Source organism: Trachemys scripta, chromosome 17, assembly GCF_013100865.1.
Source record: "Trachemys scripta elegans isolate TJP31775 chromosome 17, CAS_Tse_1.0, whole genome shotgun sequence".
NCBI lineage: Eukaryota > Metazoa > Chordata > Testudines > Emydidae > Trachemys > Trachemys scripta.
This window is the reverse complement of record NC_048314.1, coordinates 19,011,194-19,039,073: the sequence shown is the minus strand read 5'-3', so window position 1 is coordinate 19,039,073 and position 27,880 is coordinate 19,011,194. Positions and strand designations below refer to the sequence as shown.

Sequence of the window (27,880 nt, the reverse complement as noted above, 5' to 3'; positions counted from 1 at the left end):
CTTCCTCATTCCATCCAGAGGTGGGCCGGCCCATAATCTCTTAAGAACACATGCTTTCAAGATGTCGGTGCCTGTCCCAAGAAGTTCACTTGCACATAGGGCTCGTGTACATCACCAGTTAGCATGCGGCAAGCTACAGCACACTAGTCTGCTATGCACTAACTGCCTGTGCTGTGCCCTAAAAGTTCCATAGTGTGTTTTGATCTGCTCTGCTTTGAAACGAGAGTAGACCAAACCATGCTCCAGAACCTTAAGTTGATATAGGATGGTCCATGGGCAGTTAGCACATAGCAGGTTGGGGTGCTGTAGTTTTACACCCCCACTTGCCATGAACTTACTAACCGTGGACACCTGCCCCTAGAATAAGTATCAGAATATTGAATATTTTAACCAAATTTTCCTTTTATCTGAGGCCCACCCAACACTGGTTATAGCTCAGGGGAATGCAAGTTGAGGGGACTGATAGGTGTGATGCAGGATTTAGCAGCGAGATGGTACATACAGACATATAGAAGCACCTTGGTTCAAAAAGGGGTACATCGCAACCAAGGGCAAGTTCATAAGGAGATGGCATCTTTCCACTTGACCTGAGAGACAGCAACACTAGCCAAAGAGTCTTGCCAAGAAGCATTTTTGAAATATAGCAATCTAAACCTTAGCAGCAGTAGTTGTTACCATGACCGAGACTTTCTATAGAATCATAGAACTGGAAGGGACCTTGAGAGGTCATCTAGTCCAGTCCTGTCTTGAGTGCAGGGAACTAAGTATTATCTAGACCATCCCTGACAGGTGTTTGTCCAACCTGCTCTTAAAAATCCCCAATGATGGAGATTCCACAACTTCCCTAGGCAATTTATTCCAGTGCTTAACCACTCCGACAGTTAGGAAGTTTTTCCTAATGTCCAACCTAAACCACCCTTGCTGCAAATTAAGCCCATTGCTTCTTGTCCTATCCTCAGAGGTTAAGAAGAACAATTTTTCTCCTTCCTCCCTGTAACAACCTTTTATGTACTTGAAAACTGTTATGTCCCTTCTCAGTCTCCTCTCTTCCAGACTAAACAAACCCAATTTTTTCAATCTTCCCTCATAGCTCATGTTTTCTAGACCTTTAATAATTTTTGTTGCTCTTCTCTGGACTTTCTCCAATTTGTCCACATCTTTCCTGAAATGTGGTGCCCAGAACTGGATACAACACTCCAGTTGAGGCCTAATCAGCGCAGAATAGAGTGGAAGAATTACTTCTCGTGTCTTGCTTACAACACTCCTGCTAATACATCCCAGAATGATGTTCGCTTTTTTCTGCAACAGTGTTACACTGTTGACTCATATTTAGCTTCTGATCCACTATGACCCCCAGATCCCTTTCCGCAGTACTCCTTCCTAGGCCGTCATTTCCCATTTTGTATGTGGGCAACTGATTGTTCCTTCCTAAGTGGAGTACTTTGCATTTGTCCTTATTGAATTTCATCCTAATTACTTCAGACCATTTCTCCAGTTTATCCAGATCATTTTGAATTTTAATCCTATCCTCCAAAGCACTTGCAACCCCTCCCAGCTTGGTATCAGCCACAAACTTTATAAGTGTACTCTGTATGCCATTATCTAAATCATTGATGAAGCTATAATCCATTAAGACTGGTTTTTGTACACAGTAATCTTTTTACACATCCTTGGAGCTAAACACAAAAAGGCAAAACAAAACAAAACCCAACCCTTTTGATGCTCAGAGGGAACAACTGCAGTCTAGTAACTGAGTTTTGCTGTAGAGTATTGGGAAGCCACCAATAACCTGGAGAAATCTTCCATTCACTTCCTTTTCTGAATTGTTGTCTTGATGAGAACATTAATTAAAAAGGGTCTAGAATGCCTGTTTGGAAGCAAGGTTAATACTATTTGGGTGCCATTATTGTTGTGACTTCTGGCTGCGGAACAAGTGATAACCTATTGCAGGCATTAGCAGAGGTAAAAAATGTATTTGGCTGCTGAATGATATAAATCAGATTAGTACCTGTGTTAATTAATCCCAGTAGTGTCTGTAAATCCCAAACCAGATCAGGGCCTCATTGAGTTTGAGCAGTTTCTGTCTCAGAGTATAGCACAAAGGGTTGGAGAAAGGGGGTATTACTATGCACATTTTTCAGATGGAGACCCGAAACACAGAGGGACTTGCCCAAAAGATACATAGGAAAAACAAAAGAGCTGGGAATTCAACCTTGATTCCCAGAAACCAGTCCTCAAAACCATCTTGCCTGTCTTATTTTTTAAGCTTATTTTAATGACTATGGGGGGTGGGGAGAGTGTTTAAGGGCCAGCTGGAGCAGTCTGGGGCCACTAAAGAAGCTTCAGCTGCAGTACACGCATTTCACTGTGGAAGCCCACCCCCTTTCCAGTGCTATTTGACGTCTCTCTGGTTACAAACAGGGGCTCCGTCTTGCAAAGGGTTGTGCCTTCCTGCGAGGTGCTGAGTTCCCCGTCTCCGGGAGCTCAATGAGAGTTGAGAGCAGCGGCACCTCACAGGATCGAGGCTTCGCTGCACAGAGGACTTTCCTGATGATAATCATGATCAGCACTGTGCAGTCGCTTCTGGGCGGGGCTTTTAGAAGCAGCTCAGTGATTTGGAAGCACAAACTCCATCGGGTCCATCGACATTGCAAAACTAAATAAATACAATAAAATACAAATAAAAAGCTGCCGTACCAAGTCTGAGGCCAGGTCCACTGACTCAGGCTTGCAGGGTCACACTACGGGGCTAAAAACTAGCAGGGTAGATATTCCTGCTCAGGCGCTGAGACCCACCCTCCTCACCAGGTTTCAGAGCCCAAACTGGAACATCTAGTTTTAGCCCCATAGTTTGACCCCGTGAGCCCAAGCCAGTTGACCCAGGCTCTGAGATCACTGGGGGGCTCCCCCCCCCAGTGTAGCTGTACCTATTGACATCCAGTGGGAATTGTGCTTCTAAGTTGCTGCGGCATTTTAAAAAAAATCGCACACTACATCTTTAGGACAGTGCTGGGGAACCTCTGAGACCTGGCTTTTATACTTAGAAAAGCCAACATGAGAAACTTGGCAGTTCTAGCGTAGGGAGGTTTTTAGTTCAACCAATATAAGTTAGAGACAGAAAAGATCTACAGGACCAGATCTCTGAGCCCATCCTCCTGCAAGAGTTGGAGATTGGCCCGTAGCCATTATCTGAGGTCTATCTTATGGCCACGGGCGTGCCCGGTGGGATTTTCAAAACTGCCTGGGTTCCTATCTGCATCTTTAGGTGCCTAAACACCCCCTTGTAAATCAGGCCCTGTATCAGATATTAAACAAATGCAGCACTTGAGGTCAGCCATGCCCTTCTTCATCCTCGGCAAAGCACCTAGTACACTTCTGAGGTACTATAATCAATAGATTGATAGCCACTAGGCCATATTGTTACATTAGCAAAGTACTGTCTGAAATGCCTCATGTTGCCTTCTCAGACTGTCGGGTCAATTTCAGTTGCTCGGCAAAAAAAGATTCGACGTCTGGAATTCCAAATGATCTCTCTGATGAGCTTTTTTTTTTTTTTTTTAATTTTACAGCATATATTATTGTGAGCACTCTTCCACTCCTCTCCTGCACTCTTCAGGCTTCACTGAGCAGAAGGGTGTGTGGGGAAATCATGCTGTACTTCAAGAAGACATTCACATCACGTTGGGTTAGGTGGAAACAGTAAACTTGATTTATTGAAAAAATCTATTACATTTATTCCTTTATTACACAGGTTTAAAATATTTAAAAATACCTCTTATGGGCATTACACTGAAATTTTATGACATGTTTATTGGACTTTGAAGAAATGTACAATGTGTCATTTGACAGTATATTTTTAAAAAAGGGCCTTATGCACTAAACACTTTTTTTTCCCATAGGTTTTATTTTTCTTATCAACATTTGTTCAAGTCATATATATTATTAAAGGGTGGGGGAAATAAAATTACACAAAAAGAAGGTCTGCAAATACAAGAAGTAATTTTATTGCAATATACCATAGCTAAGTGGTCAGGGGAAAATTGGAAGAGTTTGGAACTTCAGTACAATTACAACACTTTGTAGTATTCAACAGAGGAATTTAAGAAAAAGCAAAGAAATGAAATAAAAAAAGCTCCCTTGAGGAGAATTCATAACAGAATCACATGACCTAGACATCATCACATGTGTGTGTAACTTCATATGGCTTTTTTTATTGCAGAGATGAATGTGCAACAGTTTTGAGATTCCCACTTGTTCAATTGGAATCTGAATTCTGATCTATAATACATATATGTGATTGCACTGCCTTGCTGTTTTTCTATGTGATTTCCTTGGATAGCACCTTTTATTCCTAACTGGAAAAAAACAAGGATACGTTTACACCGGCTCTCACGGAATGAAAAGCACCGCAACCCGTTGCAATGTCACAGCTTCTTGTTTATTCCCCTAGCACTGCGGATGACTGAAGGTCTCTCAGCATGCTTTGCTCACCTCCCTTTGATCAAATCTTGCTTTCCTTTGCTTAGGAGGGGAAAGGACATCATATATAGGCTTCTATTCACAGTAAATGTGATGTCATTTCCTTTACCATGATACACCCCCTTGGTGTAATACCCCAGGCCAAATAATAACCTGCAATATTTATTTTCCAGCAGTGACCCAAACGGGAAAACCAATCTATCTGCAGGTTGCAATCTGAATTGCCCAATGCTACGTGAAAAGCCTTCCTGCCAGCCATGTGGGAAGACAAAGGAAATTTGCACATTCTCCTCTCTCTCTTTTGCTCTCTGAGCTGTTTTGTGGGCAATTACAGCTGAGGCAGCAAACAAGAAAGACAATTGGGCAGTTTCATCTTCACTTCAGTACATTGAACAAATACATAAATTAGCACCACAAAAATTCAGCGACTGAGTACAATCTGGCATAATTACCACCATATAAAGTGTATGGATATTCTTAAAAAAAACAACAAACCAAGTAAGCACATTTAATACTTTCTACATGGGCCATATAAGCTACCATAATACACTTAAAGAACAGAAGCAGCTCTTCTACATAACGAATATGAGGGTAGCATGCATTTATATCAAAGACTGTAGCAAACGTTTGCAGTCTGTGTTGAAAGTGGCTAAAGCAAAGCATGCTGGGAGATTGGTCAATGGCAGGGGATCACCAGTGTTGTATTAGTTAGTAAAATAGATAGCACCACAAAGAGAAATGTAAAAATAAAAAGCACCTTTTTTTTTTTTTAATTTTATTTTTAAGGGGGGGAGAGGGAAAGCGGATTTCCCTGCCATGTGCAATCTGCCATTTGGAATGGAATTAAAACAAGAAAGAAAAAAAAAATTAAGGCGAGTGTACAAAAAGGCAAAGAACCAGATGGGGCTCTGATTTTCCAAATCAGGGTTTTACAAACGGGGCTGTTAGAAAGTGGCACAAACTATATATTTAATTTTGCATCAAAACTTTTCCATCCAAGTTGTGTGACTTTTAAAATGATCTTGAAATTCATTTGCATGTGTGTGAGTGTTGACTGATCGCTGCTACTTTGGGCCCTGATCCTGCTAACACTTATGAACACACTTAACTTTAAGCCCGAGTAGTTCTGTTGGTTACTGACATGCTTAAGAATGTGCTGTAAGTGTGGGCAAGAGTCTTGACTTGGACACAAACAATGGAAATAATCTTAACTGCCACCCTTTCTAGATTTATTGTTTGTGTGGGGTGCTGGTGAGAAAGGTTGTTCTTTTACTGCAGAAAGGGTCACATGCATGTTTTGAAGCCAGCAACATTTAAAATAATATACAATACAAATATTTACTTACAAACATACAAAAATATAAGCACCTTTAATACATGGTAAAGAGATGCACAGAGTGACTTTACACTATCAAATTCACTGATCTGGGTTGTTAATTTTTGTGAAAATAATCAAATGGAGAAACTAAACATTCTGGAAATGACCATTTAACTCTAAGTTATGGGCTTGATCCAAAGCCCACTGAAATCAACAAAAAGACTCTCCTTGACTTCAATGGGGACTGGATCAGGCCCAGAATTCTCACATGATTTCAAGGTCAAGTTGAATACATAGTTTCAAGTTTTTTTTCTTCAAAAAAAAATAAAATAAAATAAAAAAATCCATAAACAAGAACTTGCTGTAGTTTCATGGCAAGAAAGTCTTTGATTTGTTCTAATTTCTGTACATTCGAGTGGAGGAAGTTGAGTCCATCGGTGGCCGTGAAAAGGAGCATGCAGAAAAATGTACTGTAGTCCTTGACATGTTTGGAAGGTTGTTTTGCCACATGTGGTGTGTTTAGGTCATGTGATTCTGAGCCTGTTGTGGTAAAATGGTTCTCTCTCCCTTTGAGTTGGATTCGGTAAGTGTGGGTGCAGTGGCACAGTTGAACTCAGGCAAAACAAGAAACAAAACCAAAAAAAAAAAAAAAATAACCCATCACTGTCCAGTTTCAGAACGTGCATGTGACAACATTTTTTTTTAAAAAATGGCGCAATGAGGTTACGAGGTTGCTCATTTGGAGACTAGTTTTCAGGTGGCTCTTAGCCCATGAAGCAAGCTGGTCCCACCTCGAATCCAAATTTCTGTGACGCTTCTCCGAAGTCATTGAACATGATGTCAACGATAGGTACTTGCTCTACTTTGGGTGTGTCGATCTCCAGGATAGTCTTTTGATAGCCTTTCTTTGTCTAATAAGAGAGAAGGGGGGGGATAAAAAAAAAAGGAACTCGGATGAGCTAATAGTATCATTAATACTAAAGTAAACCCAAGTGTATGAATGAGCCTCATGGTAATCATAAGCCACACTGAGTGGCTTACCAGACAAATGGAGATGATTGTACCGAATTCAGCCCAGATATAAACAGGTGGAATTTCACTGAGTAAATGCAACTGTACCTGCTGGTAGCAGGAATGAACTGGGCCCAGGGTCTGAATGCAATACATTAATACAATTGCTCTGCTGAGTACATTCGTACCTCCAATGGAAACAAATATCACGTCAGTAAATATCTAAGTGTGCATTTGTACCAATCTACCAACAAATAAAATATTTTAACTATTGTGCCATATGATGACATGTCAGGGCTAATAGTGCATATTATTGTCATATATATTATATGACTGACATGCCATGAAATAATGTACAAATAAAAATATAAACAACAAAAAAAGCCCTAAAACTCAAATTGTAATTCTGAAATCTGAAATTTCAAAATGAATTTTTTTTAAACACATTTTTCCCCCCCAGAATTTTTGGTTTATGGGAAATTTCAAAACTATTTGGGATTTGTTTCACAATGGAGTGAAAATAAATTTCAAAGTGACAAAATTTCACACAAACTGGGAATTCCAAGTTTTGACCAGCTCTAGTTAGGATCTCTCTACTGCAGGCCAGAAAGAGCCATGAAGGTTGCCTCATCCAGCACTGGGAAAGCGTAGAGGTTAAAATAGGAAGGGAGAAGGAATGGTTAATATAGGGGGAAACTGGGAATTTGGATGATACATAAAGTGAAAAACAAAGTAGTGAACATTGATTCAGAAGCCAAGATTTTCAGATGTGATTAATGATTCTGTGCCTCAATTTTTGGGAGGTCCCACTAAAGAAACCTTAAAGGGACCTGATTTTCAGAAAGTGTTGAGTACCCTTGTTGGTCATCCAAAAATGGAGGCACCCAGTTTCAAAAATCTTGGCCAGACTGAATGGATTCTTTGCAGTTGTGCTGTGGATTATTTTGACAGATGTTAAACCAAGCACGTTATAAAAGGAAAAAGTGTCAGGCTATTCACCAGCTACAAGACTCATTAATATAATGACCCCTACCCTGAACATATATATTCCACTGTCCATGACACACACAATTGTATGGGATGATTCATTACCATTCAACAAAAATGGGGAGAGGTTACTGTAACCAGACAGGCCTCCGGAGAAGCATAAGCACTGCTGAGTACATGCGGAGATGTTAACCCAGTCTTCAGCACGTACCAGGGCTGGGACAGGAGACTAGTAAAATGGTTGTGGCTGCAGTATTGTTGTTTTACTTCCCTGAGGAGGCTCATGGGTTGTTGAGCAAATGTGTGCAATTTAATTTAAATGTATTAGTTTGACTATTATCCAAGCTCTACAAAAAAGACCACATTTAAAGTTGGATAGAATTTGCAAGGTGATGTTGTCTTTTTATCATGCCTGCTGGCCATACAGTTATTTCCGAAATATAAATAATTATTAGAGGAGCAGAAGTGCACCCACGGGCATACAAAACTGCACTAACAAGTGAATTTATGGAAGGGCTTTTTTTTTTTTGCTTTACCGTACCCTCTGATTTGTGTGTCTCGGAAGGACAGGCTATATCACAGGAACCAAAAAAGGGCTATAAGACCAGTGAAAACACATTCAAATAATGGCCCAAACATTAGCACTGGAATTCCTTTGGTGTTCGCTGTAACAGAATGAATCATGGCAGGAGTGTGCATTTGATCAACTTCCACAGGAACTCTGCAGCAGTGCTACATTGGTTAGATGGCCATTATCATTCCAACGCGATGACCCAATCCTTGATGGCCTATCTCTGGCAAAAATTGTATTGAAGAACTTGGGAGCTCTGCCTTAGTAAAAAACTGAGTGCCCTCAACTCCCAGTGATACCAATGTGCATTGAGGGTGCCCAGCGCTGTGCAGGATGAAATTCACCCTGTGCAGAAGATGACCACAAGTTCATGCACCATTTAAAGCCTCACAGGTGCGTAGACCGTGTCCTGGCTCCCTGCACCTGGAGCGATCCAGGGACTGGCTGGCTCGGACATGAGTGGCTGAGTAGCAGCCACAGCACTTGGGTTCCGACTGATGGATTTGGAAATGGTGGATGTTGCAGAGGAGGAGTGACATTCCCAAGCCCGGCTCATGAAGACTAAGCAAATTCACCCAATCCAGACCAACAGTCTCCGTCTACAGGGCAGCACGCAGGGCTCAGGCACGACATGTGCAGCTCCACGCCACAGTGAAAGGATCTAGCAGGGGGAAGGCAATGGGGAAAAGCTCTGAGAGCTCCCTGCTGCCAGAGACTTTCATGCCGGTGAGTGAGGGAAGGCTCTGGCAGGAAGGAGGCAGCTGGACGCTACACTACTAAAAATAGCAGCATGGACGTAGGAGGCATTGTTTGGGCGCGTAGAGAGCCCTATAGGGGTCCATACTCTGGGGCGGGGGGTCAGGCATGTAGGCCACACTACTCTATTTACCTGAGCTCTGCCTCACGGTCTATGCTCCCAGTTATACCTGTGCTAGTTGGGCGTGCAGTGTCCATACCCTTCATGCCTCCGTAAGTGTAGGTGTACATTTAGAGTGGGGCGGGGTAGGGTGACCAGATGTCCCATTTTATAGGGACAGTCCCAATTTTGGGGGCTTTTTCTTATATAGGCACCTATTACCCCCCACCCTGTCCTGATTTTTTACATGTGCTGTCTGGTCACCCTAGGCAGGGGCCATGTCCGCCCAATCTGCCTGGAGCCTAGCACATCTCTGGGCCCGGTACAAGTAATAAATAACATGTTATAATAATCTTTGCTATAGCTGCAGCCTGGGAAACTGAAAAGAAATAATGGGGCCAGGTGCCTGGTTGGAGTAAACCGGCATAGTCTCATTGAACCCTGGCGATATACACCGGCTCAGGATCCGGCCCATTCTGTTTTGAATAGTTTCTCTTTTGTGCACTATTTTCAAGTATGGTAGCATAGCACATTTTAATCGGAGAAATAACCTTTGCAAACCCATCTCTCGAGGGGCAGTGTGGTCAAAGGAAAGGCCATAGGCCTGGGATTCAGAAGACTCAGGTTCTATTCCTGACTCTGCAACTGTCTTGCTTTATGACCTTGGGCAAGTCACTTGACCTCTCTGTGCCCATTTCACTTTCCACAATTTGTCTATTTAGACTGTAAGCTCTTTGGGCCAGCGAGTGTCTCTTACTGTCTGTGTAGTGGCTAGCACAATAAATCCCCAATCTCATTCAGAGTCTCTAGGTGCTACTGCAGTGGTAGCGATAGCCACCAGTCACAATCCCTTGTGCTTTTGCTGTTTATTCAGCCCCATATTCTTCTGTTTGTGACATTCACACTGTTTGTGACATCCAAACTGATTGCTCTAATAACAGGTTATGTTACAGTTTCTGGTAACCAACAACAACAGAGGCAAATAAACTCTTAAGAGGGCTGTTTTCCTGCAAATATCCATAGCTACAGAAAGAACAAGGGAAAAGAAATGTAGAAAAATGTTGGATGCCTGAGCAAAATAATTTCTAACTGTAATGTTTTTCATCAAGCATATCGGCTTTTAAATCTGGGATGCGTGATCTTCCAGCTTCCCTGAGATTTAGTATGGAAAGGTGAGATAGGGGGTGACTTTTCTAAGGCACATCATATTGTCAAGAGATATGAAATACTTGAGAATAAACTTCCCCACGTGGCTTCTGAGTGTTTTCAGCTATGGGATGAGCACTCTTCATCTCTCTGCAGCAGCATTAAGAGAATTAGTGACTAATTGAATTTTCCCTCAGTGCTTCTATAGCAAAAACACTCCGGCTTCCGAACGGAGTTCGACTTAATCTCTTAAATTCTATTAAGGGTTCGCTCCCTGAGACATCGCAATATTTTCTTTTTTTCTTTTAGTCCTGTGGATTTTGACCATCCCAGTTTCAGAAGAAGGAGAGGTTTTGCATATTTCCAAGTTTTAAGAAACTGGGTCCTAGCATGAACTGAACTGGCAAACATTACACCATTTTTTCAGACAGGTAGCTACAATTTTCAGAGCGGTTCAGTGCCCAAAACTAGATTCCAGATTTTCAGAAGAGCTCAGCTCCCAGTTAGGTTCAGAAATACAGGATGGTTAAATCTTTGAAAATCTGGCCCTTATTTAGCTACAAAAGGTAGAGCTGAGCATTTTTAAAAATTTGGCCTGAATTATGGGTAGTGAAACTTAAAAATCTGGCCCCGAACTCTTCAAAAATCAGACCCTTAGAATCTAAGATGATCCTGCAAAATATGTGAAAGCAAAATCCCACAATTACCTGCACACATGGCAAAACGGCATACCTACATCTGGGTGAATCACAATTCAATTTACTTGCACCAATACCTGCTTACGTACAAATGCAGGCAAGGTGTGTGCTATTTTTGTGGGCACCTATATGTACAATTCTTGTCTCGGGTGGAAGTTTTGCCTCCATAATCTCTCTCTCCCTGGTACTTCAATGGTCCTTACTAAAATAGTTTTGGAACACCTCACAATCTTTTATTTACCTACAGGGTAGGGCCGTGCTATTATCCCCATTTTACAGATGGGATACTGACATCCAGAGAAACTTGTTGCTGGTCACACAGGGAGCCCATGATAGAGCAGGGAACTGAACCTAAGTCTTATATGTCCCAGGCTAGTGCCCCAACCACTAGAACCATCCTTCCTATGGGATTAGGCCTTGTGTATGATTGCCCTATAACCAGGGGAAAGGCTGCAAGCCTTGAGCAAACTGAACCCTCACTTCCTAGCTCCTTTGTCAATTTCAAGAATGAAGTCATGCAGTTGAGGTGCACAGTAAAGCAATCCTTTGAAGACAGTGGAAACTAACATCTCAGCACCTCTAAAACATCAGGCCCCAAGTCTTCTGAGTTGGGAACCCAAAAACGGAAGTACACAAAATCACGAGACACTTGAAAATTTTTGAAGTGACTTCCCCCAAAATCCTACACGGAGTAAGTGGCAGAGCTAGGGAAGAAAAAGCCCTGAGTCTTGACTGACACCCCCCAGGTCTAGTTACTAAGCCAGACTGACTCTGCTTTGTGTGTAGAAGCTCCTCCTATGCCTAACTCTGTCAGCGTGTATACTTACTGCACAACCGTCTAGGACAGCCCTTATGTAAGGGTTGTTGTCGTAGGACATCTCCTCGTCGTTGGAGCCCAGGAAGCGGATGGCTTTGTCGTAGCTGCCCGTGGTGGCATCCTGCCATGCTACAGACTGGTAGCAATTATAGGTGATGTTCTGGTTTGCGGAGGCACTCAAGAGCCTCAGGAAAGTCATCTGCACCACCCCGATGGGATTGCCGTCCGAATCCACATAGGAAAGCTGAGAGAAATGGAAAACAAAGACGGGGAAATACTAGGCAGTGATGTGAAACACACATCTGGGAAACTCAAGTAGTCGATGCAGAATTATGGACTCGAAAATGCTAATCTCTTCATGGAAAACGGATACCTGGAGTTAGCATGCCATCATCCCTGTCATCTCTACCCATTCTTATCAGCATCCTGTCAATGGACACTTGCACTCCACTGCAGCTCCCAGCACTGGCATACATGTCACAGACGAAACAGTCCCTTTGCCTGGGTGGTTAGGACTTCATTACACAAACACGCACACACACACACACACACACCCATTTGCACAAGACCATTACTGACCAATTAAAAGGTCAAATTATAGGCTCCTGCTAGGTTATGACTTTCTATTACAGGACCATCTCCACGGTTTTGCTGCCATTGCTTGGATGCCAGCCATCCCTGCTGCTCTGAAGGGAATGTTCTTTCTCCAGCTGATTCTGGGCCATCTGTGAATAAAAAAAACTAAGGGAAAAGTGGGGCATACAGTCAAGGGGAGATAAGTCTCCAGGACTTCCGTCCTGCTGGAAAAACATGGCGGCGGGGCGGGGGGACTCAGTGCTGAGTAAGCTCTGGTCCCACGGAAGTCATGGGGCATATTATCCTTGACTTCAATGAGAGCAGAGATAGGCCAGCACTGAGGGCTTCAGAAAACCCTACCCTCCATCTTCTGAAAGAGTTTGCCCAAAGTAACACTGTTGATGGAGCATCTTTAGCTTTGTCTGTAGTTTGGCACGTGAGATCTTAGATCCTAGAGGACATCTTTTGATGTATGGGCTGAGGTATTTTGCCATTCATTTCTACCAGGAGTTGGTGTTCCCCCATCAAATAGCTTTGAAGGGAGCCACAGTCCTGTTCATGGCTCGGTATGTGTTCTCTCCCTCTGCATGTGCTGGTTTACGGTATGTATGCAGAGGTTCTGCAGGGGGATCCTTCCGAAGTCTCTGACAAAACAGTGTTCAAGGCCCTGTCGTCTGCTAAATTTGAGGGTAGAAGGATTTTAAAATATTCAGCTTTCACCTCCTGTTTACCCTAATTCTGGAACTTCTTCTGCCAAACTAGCAGCACCAGTCCTGGAAACTAGGGAGGGCGGTTTGGCATTTGAGTAAATGATAAATCCACTGTACATTTCAGCAGGGACTCACGAGACTGAGCTTTTTAATAGACTCCTTGTTTTCATGGCTGGGACACCTTTACACTTCCAGGGGTGCTGAGACTCCCAGAGGATGGCACTGAAACACCAACAGCTGCCAAGTTGAATGCATCCGGAAACCTGGTTATTTGCTATTACTCCCAGCAGCATTTGTGCAAGAAAAGCATCAGAATCTGAAAGAGGCACAATTGGTAGCACTGAGGAGGAACAAGAGCGAGGAATGGGCAGGAATATGGGGGTATTGGCGGATGACAGCAGAGAGAGGATCCCTGAGGTTGGCAAGATTGGACAAGGTGAGTGGGCAGAAGAGGGGGAAGGGAGAAACAGAGGTTATTTGGGGAGGAGGGAGAGCGAAAGAGAGAGGGAGATAGTGTGTGACGCTAGCAAGATGTAGCGGGCCTAGAGAAGAGACGGGCAAAGCCACTGATCTATGGTGGGGAACCCAACCCAGTCAAGGAGCCTATCGGTTTGCAATTTTTAAAAGCTTTTACTGCATGCCATGAAATCTATGGCAATGCATTTACTCTTTCCCATCCTTCCCTATTCCATGTAAAGGTATGAAAATCACCTTCTCTCCCCTTATGGTGTATTATATCTTTTGCAATACACAGCTATGTGAAATCCTCTACAGCTCATTACAACTCGGACCCTTTGATGGACCTGAAAGCAATACTGCTCTGGAAGGCTTTTCATTTGCAGCTGGGGCCTCATCCTGTAGGCTATCAAAGGCCAAGTGAGCAAATGCATCATATATCTATTCCAATGTGGTTTTAAACTAATTACACAGAGACAGCATCTGCTGTCATGGTCAAGCTAAGAGAGCTGACACTTATAAATGTGATCTATAGGCAGTCGCTTCCTTTTGAAATAATCTGGAGAAAAATTCAGATATGCAAACGGTGCAGCGTTCTTTGCGGTGTCATCAAACTTCAGGGTACAGTACACACTGCAAACAGTAGGAGAGATTCACAGCCAGACAATAAAATCATCAGCAATGGGTAATAATAATACATAATAATAACAATAATAAGAATAATATATACATGTATTCATACCAACCGGTTCTCGTGTCAGGATCCCATTGCGCATCTCCTCCTGAGTGTTAAACATGACTGAACAGGAGAAAGCCATGCATGCCAGATGAGAAAATATGAGTGAGCCACCAGGATATAGAAGGAGATGAACACATGTGCTAACTGCCCAGCACCTGTTCAGGGGCTCCCAGAGCTACTGATATGCATCGCTCAATTCCACCAGGTCTCTCTTTTTTTTAGCCGTGTTTGACCTTGGCATCCAATATCCCTTTGAAGTGGGCAGAGATGCGGTTCTTTAGATCCTGGGCTAGGGTCCAATCCCAAAGCCCTTCAACTGGAGCCAATGGGGTAAGTTATGTGCAAGAGAATTGCTCGTGGGAGCGTGGCTTTGCGGAATCAATCCCTTCCTTATTTATGCATTACAATAACAATGCATGATGGATGCCATCTGGCAATAAACGATTATAGGCTTGGATAAGTATAAAGCATAATTAGTTCCAATGGGAGTCACACACACATGCAAGAGCTGGTGTGCGCACCCCAGAAGAAAAGATCTGTAATCCTTTTACTTTTTTAACTATATCCATCACTGAGAAGTGGTAGGAATTAACACAGTCATCTGTCTGTATTTCACTGATATTAACCAGTAGGTAAGAGATAATGGGATGGAAACATCACACCAGATGATTTTTCTGTTTATGATGTTAATGTCCTTTTAGATCTGTGGGATTCTACAAACTGTCCCAAAAGAAAGGCCAACACTTTTAAAAGCGGGCCCTTCAATTCCTGTTCAGCCACCTAAATAAGTGGCCTGAGATTTCAGCCATACTGAGAACCCACAGCTTCCATTCACAGCCCCTGGAGAGTCTTTCCAGTGCTTTCAACAGCTTTTGGCTCAAGCCCCCAGTGCCCAGTGTGTCTGGGATATGCAGAAAGGCACTCAATCCACGGGGCTCTAGCCATGGACTTTAACAAAAGCGGGACTGGACCTTTATAAGAGACCCATCAAACTCATTTTCATTTCTGACCTAAGTCAGGATTTCAATTTCCAGTCAAAGTGCACTAACTCCCTCCACTTACCAGTACCAGCATTCTGTTCCGTCCATTTTACTGACACTGGCTGTGTTCTTAAAACCAGAGCATTATTTTTATGGGTCACATGTTTAACCCTGGGGTACTCCATTGACAAATATCTTCTAGGTGCTGGGGGCTCTTTTCAAAAGAAAATGTAGCATAGGTACAGAGCAAGAAAACGGCAACAGAGAGAGACGAAACAAAGGGCTCCAAATAGCTTTGAAGTTCCTAGCAAAAAGAAACAAACCCCAAAACCGAAAATTTAGACTGGCTATTCAGCCCTTAAAGTGAGTGGCTAATGCTCAATGGACTAAAAAAAAAAAAAAAAAATCAGTAAAACAGATACAAATATTAATTAGTGAAGTATTTTGAAGTTAAGTCATGAGAAATTGCCCCTCCCCGAGATGTTTAAGAGGCTGAAGTGCTGGTTTTAAGCCCCTTTGTGATACGTTCAGAATACAACCCCGCTGTTTGGGGCGTGCACTGCAGGAACAGCTATGGAAGCCGTTGCTTTCTCATGGACAGAATCAGAGAGTGTTCAGCGCTTAGTGACAAAGAATGTGGCTTGAGAAAATAAGGCAGTGTCTTTGTTTATTGGTTGCTTTTTAAGGTGGAAGTTTGATGTGGACTGCAGCAAAACTCTGCAGAGAAAGTTCCAGGAGGCCCACACAGCCTGACTCTGTGTGTGAGGAAGGAAGGAGACGCTGGGTACATACAGTGGGTCAGTTCCTCCCCTAGTGCAAAACGGTGTAGCTCTAATTCAGGGATTCTCAAACTGGGGGTCGTGACCCCTCAGGGGGTCACGAGGTTATTACATGTGGGGGTCACGAGCTGTCAGCCTCCACTCCAAACCCCGCATCACCTCCAACATTTATAATAGCATTAAATATTTTTAATTTATAAGGGGGGGGTCACTCTCAGAGGTTTGCTGTGTGAAAGGGGTCACCAGGACAAAAGTTTGAGCACCACTGCTCTAATTACTCGGGTGGTGCTGAGGATCTGGCCCCAGGTGTATTCTTTTCTTCCCAAATCCCATTGATTTCCACAGAGCTCATTTCCTGCTTGTTCACAAGTCCACACACACCTGAGATTTGTTCAGGAGCTTTCTGTTCTTTGAAGGGCCCTGTTCGGGCTAATCATTCCACAATAAAAATATAGTGTATGGACCCTTGGATACTGTTCTGTATTTCCATGAAATGCGGTCATTCTCCAGTAGATTTCATCTTTCCAAGAAGTGCAGCTACATCCCAGCCCCCAACACCCCTGGGGGAACATATTGTAAATCAGTGGTTCTCAACCACGGGGCCCCTGGGGGCTGCAAGGAAGTTTCAAGTAGTCTGTCAAAATAAGCCAGCGAGCAGGGCCAGCGCTGGACTTGCTGGGGCCCAGGGCAGAAAGCCAAAGCCCGAGCCCTCCCCCATCCCAGGTGGGGCTGAAGCTGTGGCCTGAGCAACAAAGCTTCGAGGGGCCCCCTGTGCTGTGGTTGCCTCGCTTGTTACCCCCTAATGCCAGCCCTGGCTTTTAAGCTCCTGGACATGCAGAAAAATAGTTGCGGCAGAAGCAGGCTGAAGAATTTTTATAGCATGTTGGGGGCCTCAGGAAGAAAAAGGTCGAGAACCCCTGTTGTAGATGTTTGTTCGTCAACTATCCATGCTTTCCTGCCTTCCTCACTTCCTTGGTTTCTCTGTTGTAGAATGTAGGTACCATGAATTGTTTAACTGACAGAGGTTCTTCTTCCCTTTATAACTTTAACAGTGTCTCTAGGCCAAGTTCTAGTTCACACAGGCTTAGAGAGTATGTGCATGGTTTCAAATCCTTCTTCTTCAGTGGCTTTACTCCATTTCTCCAAGACTAATGGAGGTGGTGTGGACGTGGGATACTTGTGCTAGGAGAGTGTATTGAAGACAGACTCATGATGTCCTGGACTCAGCAACAATATCGGGACATGAAACTGAAGGTTCTAACTCCAGTGGGTTGGCTTATTTCTCTATTATATGCCTTATGTGCATTAGAGTTGGTTGAAATACAGAAAATAATTCACAGACATTTTTGATGGAAAAACTTCCCATTTTTCCACTGGAAAACTTCCTTGTAAAAAAAAAAATTTTGGCCAAGTCTAGTATTCTTGTAGACCCGATCAGTGTGGTATGTAAGTGATCTAGGCTATAGTTAGTAGGTTTTGGTAGCACAGTGATGACTGGTTGTGATTCAGAATAGTGGCCAGTTCCAGCTGCTAGATTCGGCTACCGCACTAAAGGAGCTACCAGTTCCTGTCAGAGGCTCTGATCCAGCAAGGTACTTCAGCGAATGCCTAGTGTTAAGCGCATGAGTAATCTCATTGGCTGTTCACATGGCATGTGCTTACAGACTTGCTGAATTGGGGCCTGCACCCCATTACCTTCCCTGAAGAGGGTCATATAAATGTGCCTCCAATATATTTTAGTCAGCGTTCCACCTTAATTTTTTTTTTAAAAGGTGTCCTAGGATGGTTATTAGTCCAACATGCAGAGTGCAAACAGTCTGGCCATAACCAAAGCGGACGTGGCTGACGTGCTCGGATTCAGACTGTAGGGCCAAGGTTAGCCACTTACCAAGGAACCCCGCTTGTACTGACTATACCATGTGGAAGGCTGCTCTTTGGGCCAACGAGCCATTTTGCTCTGTAAAATATGAGACGGGTTAAAGACCAACAGAAAGTGGTAGGGTGCCTCTTACCAGTTTACCGCGCTTGAATTCACTGAACCAGGAGCCCGGGGTTTCCTTTGGCCAAGAAGTAATTCTAGCCTAAATTGTGGGCGGGAAAGTGGAAGAGAGAAAGAGAGAAACAAAGAAAGAAAGAAAAGGTTACATTCAATTGCACATCCTGGGTCTGTTTGTCTCACTGAAACTGTCCAACTTTGTTTAACACATAGTTTCTTAAACTTTATACACTGGTAATGAAAACAGTCCACTGAGCCCTAGGGTCCTGACAGCTTCGAAATTAGAATGTTCACCGCTTGACACTGGGGTTAGGACATTCCACCACTGCACACAGGTATAAACTGCCTTGGTATCACCTTTCACTGCTAAGAGGTTAATGATCTGTAACCTCTAGTTATCTGCTGATGGAAAATTGGCATCACATTTTGCAGATGGATGGCAAAAAAAAAAAAAAAGAGAGAAAAAAGTATTAGTGGTAAATGATCCATTTATCTACATGGGGATTGGTGGGGAGCAAGGATGGAAAAGCAGCAATGAGGATGGAGAAGGCTGATGTCAGTCCAATGTCAAATCCAGATGTGCTGGAGCAAGGAGAGGCTAGGCTAGGAGAATTAATAAAACACCAGCATCTGCTTTGTGTGTTTGAACACCAGTAACATACTGTAAATGGAATGTGTACTCCTTGGCAGGTAATGAACCAGAATACATGGTGGAGTCCCAACTGAACAGTCTGTAATGAACCAGATTGTGACCTTGATAAGGAGATGAGTTGCCAAACCATCCTTCCCGGAGGACCCTTTACAGCTGTGAATTTGAATATTCTCTTTTCAGTCAGAACAAGGGATGTGTTTAATGGGGGAGGAGGCAGGGATAGAGTTTAGTTAATATTCCCTCATTATTCCACTGACTTCCTCACTGTTCCTTTCACTCTCTCCAAGAACAACGGCTGAACTAGATGTAGGTGCCTTGGGATTATTCTTTCCTTCACAGGAGGAGAACCATAACATGAAACGGTGCATTTTTGCCATGCTGCGGACGCACCGAGATGGGATACATTTTTCAGGCCATGCATCAGCCCATAACAAAATATCCACAAATACCTATGCAAGTAATTAATGTTAATGAGGTAGATAGTTTCATTATTGCATATGGAATATAATAGGCTGGATTCTCCTCTCACTTATGCTAGTGTATGTGATAGAAGAATCAATCCCACTGGGAATACTGCAATAACTTGCAAAGTCAACACTGTAAGGATTTTAATACTCAGATTTTGATAGTTTAATAATCAATGACGGGAGGAGAATAACGGTGGTCTAACACCAAAGAGAAGAAATGTATCTTCTGTTTAAACAATCCCCAAAAGAATCCCTGGGAAATTCTGCACCGCACATCGCTTGTTCCATGCTGATGTATATTTCTAGGGGTTGAAATTATCTCAGCAAGTGAACGTCTTATATCAGGGTGCACAGGAGCAATGAATCTCTCTTGTCTATACCCTAACCCAGCATGTGAAGACCTTCTTGATGGTACTGAGAGGATCCTTGACAGCCACCTTGGAAGAGATCACATTTACCTAGTGGAGAAACTAAATTTAAGAGTAGGTCTTTACACCTGGTGATCAGCCCCATAATATAAAGCAGATGGATATGGGGCAGTGAGAAGTACCTTACTGCAACTGAAAGACACTTAGAGAACTTGTCATGGTCAACTGGACGTGACTGGCTGAGTTATTACTGGGGGGATTCTTGGAAGCATGAGGATGGGAGAGCATATCGTTGCCCGATTCACACCTGGTCTGCGTACCGACTGAATGCCATGAACTTTCCTGATCCTAGGCATGGTAGTTTGGAACACCCAAGTACCCAACATGAATAACAGGAGAAATTACAGCAGAACAACATTTCTCCACTATGTCAGAAGACTCGGTCAAAGTAGAAGAGGAACCAGCAGTACTGAGGGACAAAACCATCAGAGTAGCAGTCACTGTTGAATTGGGGATAAAAAGAGTAGATTAAATAAACCTCATGGTGAACTACAGTAGAGACAATGATGGAGAAGTTTGCCTTTGTTATCAGCATTCATCATGCTTCAGAGACCATCAAAACCTTGCCCTAAAACAGTGTAAAAATTGCTTACTGATTCAGTGAAATGCGCTCAGTAAACATAATCTAAAACCAATCTTGAATCCGACATTAACAAACACATTGGATCTTTAATTTTTACTTTCCATTGTTGAGTTTATCTGATCAAGGTGACTGGCTATGAATATGCACAATAGGAAATACTCCATTACCAGCTTCAGAGGAAAAATATACAGTTTGTGGGAACTTACTCCTTCAGATTTCTTATCAGGGAAGATACATGTCTCTCCACCAGCTGTGAAGTTACAGTAAACTTTGAAAGAGTCCCTTGAACATCCTTGATTAGGATCAACCCAGTATTCACCTGGAAGTTGGAGGAAAAGGGATTAGCCTATATGAAGTTAAGAATGTATCAGAACTTCCAGAACTTCCTCAGGATCAAACCCAACCATTTTCATCCCTGGGATAAGATTACATTACATGTATGTGGACAGCCAACACATGTTTCTCCTTATATAGTAATACCAGACCTGGATATAACAAGGCTCCACAATTAACATGCAAAGTGCAGTATGTGGAACAGTGCTTAAATTCAGAACTGGAACACTACTACGGTGATCCTACTGCAGCCTTATCTGCACCAGGGAAATTTCCAAATAAATGCTTCATTACTTCCAACACCTATTAGTGGCTGTTGGAACAGGTGGGTAGCCATAGTGTAGACAAGGCTCCAGTGGCCAGACCCACAATCTGGCCCTCAGTACATATCTATACAGTACTTCATGCTTGACATGTTGGATTTATAGTAGAGCTGGTTGGATATTTTCTGTCAAAGCTGTTTCAGTGGAAAAACTGGGGTTTTGACCAAACAAAATTTGTCACGAAAAGTGTGTCTACTTCCTGTGGAAATTTTCAGTGTTTCATGGAAAAAATGGAATGCCTGAAACACCCCCCAGTTTTTGACTTTTGGCCAAAAACCGAAGTATTTTGATTCAAAATGGCACTGTCGTGCCTCATGGGAGTTTCCGTTCGAATGCTTTCTGCTCCTATTTTCCTTTCCGGGCTAAGCTCTCTGACCCAACTACACCTCCCAGGGTGCAACTGGGTGAAGGGCTCTTGTGACAAGCCCCTCCCCTTCACCTCATGTTTGCAGGAAAATACAAATTCTATTTTCCTACCCGCACTAAGTTGTACTAACGGGATTGTGCAGATTTATGAACTCTGCTGGGCTCTCTTCCTGCCCTAGCCCCACTCACAGCCCCAAGCACCTACCATCTGGGAAGTCAGGGTGGCAAAGCTGCAAATCCTTGCAGGTACGAGCTGGGTTGTGCTGAGTGCCCAACGGATGCTTCATTTGTTCAATTTCCAGTTTCAAAGAGTTCAAGGAGCCAAAGATCTCCTCCATGCCATCTGCATAATCCATGTAGTTGTCGGTGTTTCCCTCATCAACCAGTTGGCTTGCGTCAATGTTTCGCCTGGTCCTCCTGGAGGACAGGATAGGCAGGGGCTGGATCACTTCCCCGGGAGGACCCTGAGTGTGAGGAAAGAACTTGAAACATTAGCTTCACGGGGGAAACGTGAAAGAAACAGAAGAGACAGCCACAGGAATGAACATGCTGCACTAGTGACAGGAAGAGTCACGGCCACAGGACACGCACACACAGGAGGTCTCAAAGGTCCATTATGGTACTAATGAAAATCCTCAGTCACCAGTGAATTTTACAGGGCTCAGGCATTCAACCTGTGTAGTAGGAGAGAGTCTGCACAAGGTATGCAGACTGCTGGGAAAGTCTTTTGGTGCTCAAAATATCCACCCTGGTTGGAAAGTGTTTCAAGAAAGATGCTTCACCTTCAGCCTGTGGGTTGATCCTTTCCACGCACACCTCTTTCCTTTTTTTGTTCGGCCTTCTTGCCTCATCTCCCTCTCTGGTATTTCTAAGGCATCTATCTCCTCGGTATGGACCCACTGCATGCTGCCTTTTTATCAAGAACTGGGTTCTCGGGTACGCCACGCACTAATTCTAGCTCTCACTTCACCATAGGTTTCACCACAATGGGCTATACTTACAGGAGGTCCTGGGGGGCCTGGATGGCCAGATTCACCCTTTGGACCCGTTGGACCCTGAGTGCAAAAAACAGAAACAAGTGTGAGTGGCTCACTCAGTAAATACCAGCTGTCACAAATTCTCCATGCATGTCATTCTTTCTTTAAATTCCTTTCTACTCTCTCCCTCAGCCTGCAGCTACCCCAAGCACAGATGGTTCTAACTAGGGCCTGTCAAAATATTTTTTTGGGATGAAAAATAGCTTTTTAACCAAAATGAATATTTTTGCAGAACATTTTCATTTTGGCAGAAATTTTCTGCTATTTTGCTGAAAAAACAGAAGCTGAAAAACTTTTTCAGTAAAAGTTTTTGGCAAAATGTCCACATTTTGGTTAGGATTTATGTACAAATTCTGGCTCCTCCCCTGTCCCCCCCCCCAAACATGAACATTTTAAACCAAAAAGGTTTTCAGGAATTGAAACAGAAATTTTAGGTTTTTGTTTGTGTAATGAATAAACTGAATTTTGTGTATAGAACATATTGATAAACACATTTTTTAAAATTTCCCCATTAAAAGTAACTTGCATTTTTCAACCAGCAATAGTTCTAACTTCACAGAGGAGAAACTGGTGACATTAAACTAGTTTAACTGGGTGTTTTCCACCCATTTCTTCAATCTGTGTCACACCTACCACTTTTCCATTTTTCCCTCCCTCTCCCACTGTTCATTTTTAAGGTCTCCATCTTTACAGCAATAGGTTTTTTTCTTACTTTCCACTGTTTTAATATTTCTGATCTTTTCAACAGTGATGTGGCAGAAAGTACAATGGGCTTGAAAGAAACATTTCCAATTATAATTTTTCATTTTAAACAGCCTGAAAGCACTGTGATTACTAAAATAATCTTTAGCTAATTGCCTTGACTCTACTGATTTGTAATGGTGATAGTAGGTTATGCACGTAATAAAAATTCCTCTGCCTTTTAATTTTGTATTGTCTATACTTACTGATGACCCTTTAGCACCCTTTGGACCAGGGGGACCCTGAACGGAGGAAAGAGAAAAATATATCATTAGCATTGGGCAAAAAATGTGAAATAATTTCATAGTCATTTAAATTTTTCAATGAATTCACTTCACCCACATTTGTGCCAGTTTTCTGCGGACATTTGAAGAGTTTGACTTTACTTGCTTATTAGTGAACATCAGAAATGTATTATTAATAATAACAAAGCACTTCAAAGTGCTACACAAATATTGATGAACTTAGCTGCACAATACCCCGGGGAGGTGTGTATCACACGATTATCCATATTTCATGGAAGCTGAGGTCCTAAGCATTTATGTGACTTGTCAATGGTCACACATTGCATTAGTGGCAGAGCCAGAAATAAACCCCAGATTGTTTGACTCGCAGTTCTGTGCTTTTGCTGCTTGACCAAATGGCTTTTCGATTTCAGTTACATACCGGTAATCCTGGTGGACCTGGAGGTCCAATTGGACCAGAAGGACCATTGATACCCTAAAAAGTAAAGGCAAAATAAAGTTTATTTCAATGTATTCATGTTGGTCATCATCTACGTACCATCCTGCAGGCTTATCCATGCAGGTGTGAGAGTCTACACACGGAGATCAATGTATCGTCCCAGGGCCTGACTCTTTAAAAGAGCCACCTCATTTCCAGGTTTCACTTTTTTCCATTAGAGATAGGCCCAAGTTGCCCACTTCCCTGACCTTTCAGAGCACAGGGTTTCAGCGTCTCTTTAGAAGGACAGGCCCAAATCCTTAAGACCAAAACCAATTTTGGATCTGGGTCAAAACTTCCCTTAAATTGAATTCCCTTAAGTTGAATAGCTTCCAGCTGGTGCTCATCACTAGCTTCTATAGTATGGTATATTTGTGTAGGAAATGTCATTAAAGAGTTAGCAAAAGCACCCTGTGTCATGCTGAGATGATGTCTCTGACCAGAGAAGGCCGACTCTACTATTAAAAAGCCACCTGATGAAAGGAACAAGGTTTTAATCCTTTAAGCCCCGTATGAAGGCTCAGCATCGCTTCCCAGGCACATTTAAGGAAAGTCTCACGAATGACTCCAAAGTGCCCCTAAAAAACACCTACCTGCTCTCCTTTAGATCCGGATGAACCTTGGGGTCCTGGGAGACCTCTGTCCCCCTTTTCTCCCTGCTCACCGGGGGGCCCAATGAGGCCAATTAAACCTGGATGACCCTAGAGAAAATAAATAGCAGAGTTTAATTAAGATCAGCTGTGTCATACTCTGGGAGGTGTTGAGCACGAGAAATTCCTCCAGAAGACCCACCTACAAAAGGAAGAAACTAAACAAGTGGAAGGAAATTGTTTGTATCTTTTGGGAATCCAGGGATGAGCAGGCACAAGGAAAGTGTTTGTAGCTGAGCATGAAAAGCGGCCAAAAATGCCCACAACTCCTAGTGTAATGAAAAACACTAGCTTTTTGCTAAAGGAAGACTGTAAATATGATAACGGAAGGGGCACTGCTGTACTCTGGAGTCTGTCCTTTTCATACATTGGCATATGTTACGTTAATTTCTACAAATAAGGTTCAGAACCATTACCTCAAGCAAGCGTGTCTACCAAATTACTGCCTCTTTCTTTGCCTCTTGCTAGCTGCATGCGCTACACAGCCATGATAACTAAAGATCGCATAGGGACACAAGCATAACAGAATGGATCAGTTTACTTTCCTGCGTAATGTATCAATGCCAGGTAACTCCTAGGAAGGTGTAAAACATTAGCCATGGATTCCAATGTGTAATGCTACACACTGAACTATGGGGAGAAATTTCTTCCTGACCCACTTAGAGGTCTTCCTGGTCAATGAACCCATCTAATACTCAACATATATACCCTGAAGATTCATAACTGAGGTAGTTGTCATGATCAACATCTTTTGTATGCTTGAGGCCTGCTCTAAAGAACTGCCTAACACTATTATATCCTGATGTTATGATATCCTCAACAGTCTCTCTTTCTGTTTTAGCATGTCCTGTGGTGAAAACAGTGAATTCTTGGCGAATGTGGAATCTTACTGTGTACTATGCATAGAGGGATACATTCATTCCCATGCAGAGAGACTGCACAAGGCCTATGCACCACTTCAGTCTCATTTAAGACCTCAAAATAGGGTTTATATTGGACTTAAGCAGTGCAGAGACCTTTGTGGAGCTTACTTCACAGGGGTGGATTTCACCCTGAAAGCTACAGAATCTGTTATAATATACATGTCATCACCATAGCATCACTATTGACATCTATTATGTACTGTCCTTAGAGTTGCGGGGGAATCAATGAATTTGAAAATAAAAGTATCTGAACATGTTTTATGTAGCAGTCTCACCTTTTCACCTTTAGGACCCGAATCTCCCTTAAGACCAGGTAAACCAGGTGGGCCCTTACAAAAAAAATAAAAGAAGAGGAAACTCAGATAAAAATAATATACACCAAATGCAAAATTCTGTATATAAGTAACCAAACAACTGGGACTATAAAGACATACCAGTGGGCCTGGAGGACCATCGGGGCCTGGGGAACCGGGGAGCCCTTGTTCACCCTGTAAAACAATGCAATCCACTCAGATTAGGCATTCATAGTAGAGGTTGTCTAGTGGTGAAATTCTAGATCTGAGCACCCCAAACTTTACCCTTCCATATGTGAACTCTGTGGCTTAGGCCCATCTCTAGAAAAAAGGATTCATTCTATAACCATTATTAAATGTATATATTTTAACCTTAATTAACCTTAATTTTAACACCCAATTAGAAATGCTCCAGGAGCACGCATATGGTCTGGGCCTAATGCAAAGGCCACTGATGTCAGGAGTCTTTCTAGCAACTTTAAGGAGCTTTGGATCCAGTCTTATGAAATTAAAATAAACAAACAAAAAAGCAAAACACAAGGCCCAATCTTGAAGTTCTCCTTTACTCCTGACTAAGTGGCAATGAGAGTTTTGCCCAAGTGCACCAAAGAAACAAAAGTTAATAGGACTTTGGCTCCCGTGTGCCTAAGTCTCTTTTGAAAATGGGACGTAGGCGCTTTGGAAAATTTTACCTTAGAGCTTCTTCAACCTTTAATAAAAAATGAAAGCCAAACACACACAATTTCCCTTGACTTCCTTGTCCTCACCATAAGTAAAATAAATACCAACCCACCCCATCCTTCCCACCCCAAAACTCAGCCAAAAGCCATGGAAAAGAACAGATATTCCATCATGCTTTAAAAGTCAGCAGACTTGGCCTCTATTGGACCACTGGGGGTTGGGGGAGTGAATTCTAGAGCCATGGCCCCTCTACTAAAATCACCGAGCCACTAGACGTCAGGTATTCAAGTCTGGAGACTGTTCGCTTCTGTGGCCCAGCTACAATGGTGCCTGGGGCGAAAGGCATCCCCTAAGAGAGATGCTTTCTTGTAAGGCCTGGTCATTATTCCTGTTCAAAAGCTTGCTGGGGCTACCCTCAGTTTTTAAATACTCACCACTGGGCCAGGAATTCCTCGAAGGCCATCGGGACCAGGTTTCCCTGGAGCTCCCTGGGGACCAACAGGACCTGTCTTCCCAGGAGGTCCTTCCAGACCAGATTCACCCTGGTGGCAAGCGACAAAGTGATTCAGTTTTCAATTGCTCTTTACATAGTCTAATTACAGTTGATCAGACCTACTGTGATGCATTCAACTCCCTATTTTTATACCTTCCTGTCACACCCCATCATGCTCTCTACTGCACCCACTGAAAGCCAAATCCTGGAGTTGCAGTACTTTTCCATTTCCACCTGTTTACTGACCAATTTGCAGTATTTCTTAGACTGTATGCTCTACCATCTTTTTGTTAGGTGTTTGTACAGCACCTAACACAATAGTGTGTGACTAGGGCTCCTGGGTGCCACCACAACGTACATCATAACTAATAATAATAAATAATAATAATAATGTAACTTACAATACCATTTGCAACACTATTCTAATTTTGGTTCAACATTGTTATTGAGATAATCACTGTTTGCGAATATCATGTTTGCTTTATGATATTATAGAGTCCTGTATACATGGTGCTATTTGCAAAACAATAAATGACACTTTCGATACTAAAAACATATTCCAAAGCCCTTTACAATTCCATAAATATCCAGTGGAATTTGTTAAATGGCAAAACAAGCACTTAGAAGATAAGTCTTCATTTGAAGTTGACGGCCCCAAATTCCAGGTTTGATGGTTTGTTGAAATACAAAGTGAAATGACATTCTGTTCTTCCCACACAAGATTTTATGAGGTGCTGCATACAGAGGGCTGCAGAGGCCACAGCTGAAGATCCTGACTTTATCAATATATGTTCATCCCTTACCTTGGCTCCTTTCTCTCCTTGTCTTCCTTCAGGACCTGCTGGACCAGGAGGACCCTAGTGAGAACAGAAACAGAAGCAATAGCATCTTAGACTACAGTTCATATGGAATGGCTGTGGTGGTATTTACAGAGATACTGTAAACAAGAAGGAAAATAATATCAAGGTGGCTATCTGCCAATGGTCTTAAAAATTAACACCCTTATAAATAAACCTTCTACCCTTCTCAGATGAACATTTGGCAGAGAAATCCTGAAATAGGCTGGGA

The 27,880-nt window shown here is 42.8% G+C and overlaps 1 protein-coding gene across 2 annotated transcripts in view; it reads right to left on the bottom strand.

Moving 5' to 3' along the window:
- Positions 1 to 3,686: 3,686 nt before the first annotated feature.
- COL5A1 (collagen type V alpha 1 chain) overlaps positions 3,687 to 27,880 on the bottom strand; it is a 249,877-nt gene continuing 225,683 nt past the window's right edge. The window contains exons 54-66 of one of the 2 annotated variants that reach the window (XM_034752172.1): positions 27,616 to 27,669; positions 26,754 to 26,861; positions 25,780 to 25,833; positions 25,621 to 25,674; positions 24,366 to 24,473; positions 23,716 to 23,769; positions 23,256 to 23,291; positions 22,273 to 22,326; positions 21,477 to 21,735; positions 20,456 to 20,568; positions 18,012 to 18,080; positions 11,894 to 12,127; positions 3,687 to 6,708 (exon numbers count right to left, since the gene is read on the bottom strand). In XM_034752172.1, the coding sequence (XP_034608063.1) occupies positions 6,562 to 6,708; positions 11,894 to 12,127; positions 18,012 to 18,080; positions 20,456 to 20,568; positions 21,477 to 21,735; positions 22,273 to 22,326; positions 23,256 to 23,291; positions 23,716 to 23,769; positions 24,366 to 24,473; positions 25,621 to 25,674; positions 25,780 to 25,833; positions 26,754 to 26,861; positions 27,616 to 27,669 (1,344 nt within the window). In that variant the 3' untranslated portion in view covers positions 3,687 to 6,561. Of the gene's footprint in view, positions 6,709 to 11,893; positions 12,128 to 18,011; positions 18,081 to 18,135; positions 18,205 to 20,455; positions 20,569 to 21,476; positions 21,736 to 22,272; positions 22,327 to 23,255; positions 23,292 to 23,715; positions 23,770 to 24,365; positions 24,474 to 25,620; positions 25,675 to 25,779; positions 25,834 to 26,753; positions 26,862 to 27,615; positions 27,670 to 27,880 lie in introns of both variants that reach the window. The other variant, XM_034752171.1, reaches the window with a different exon arrangement.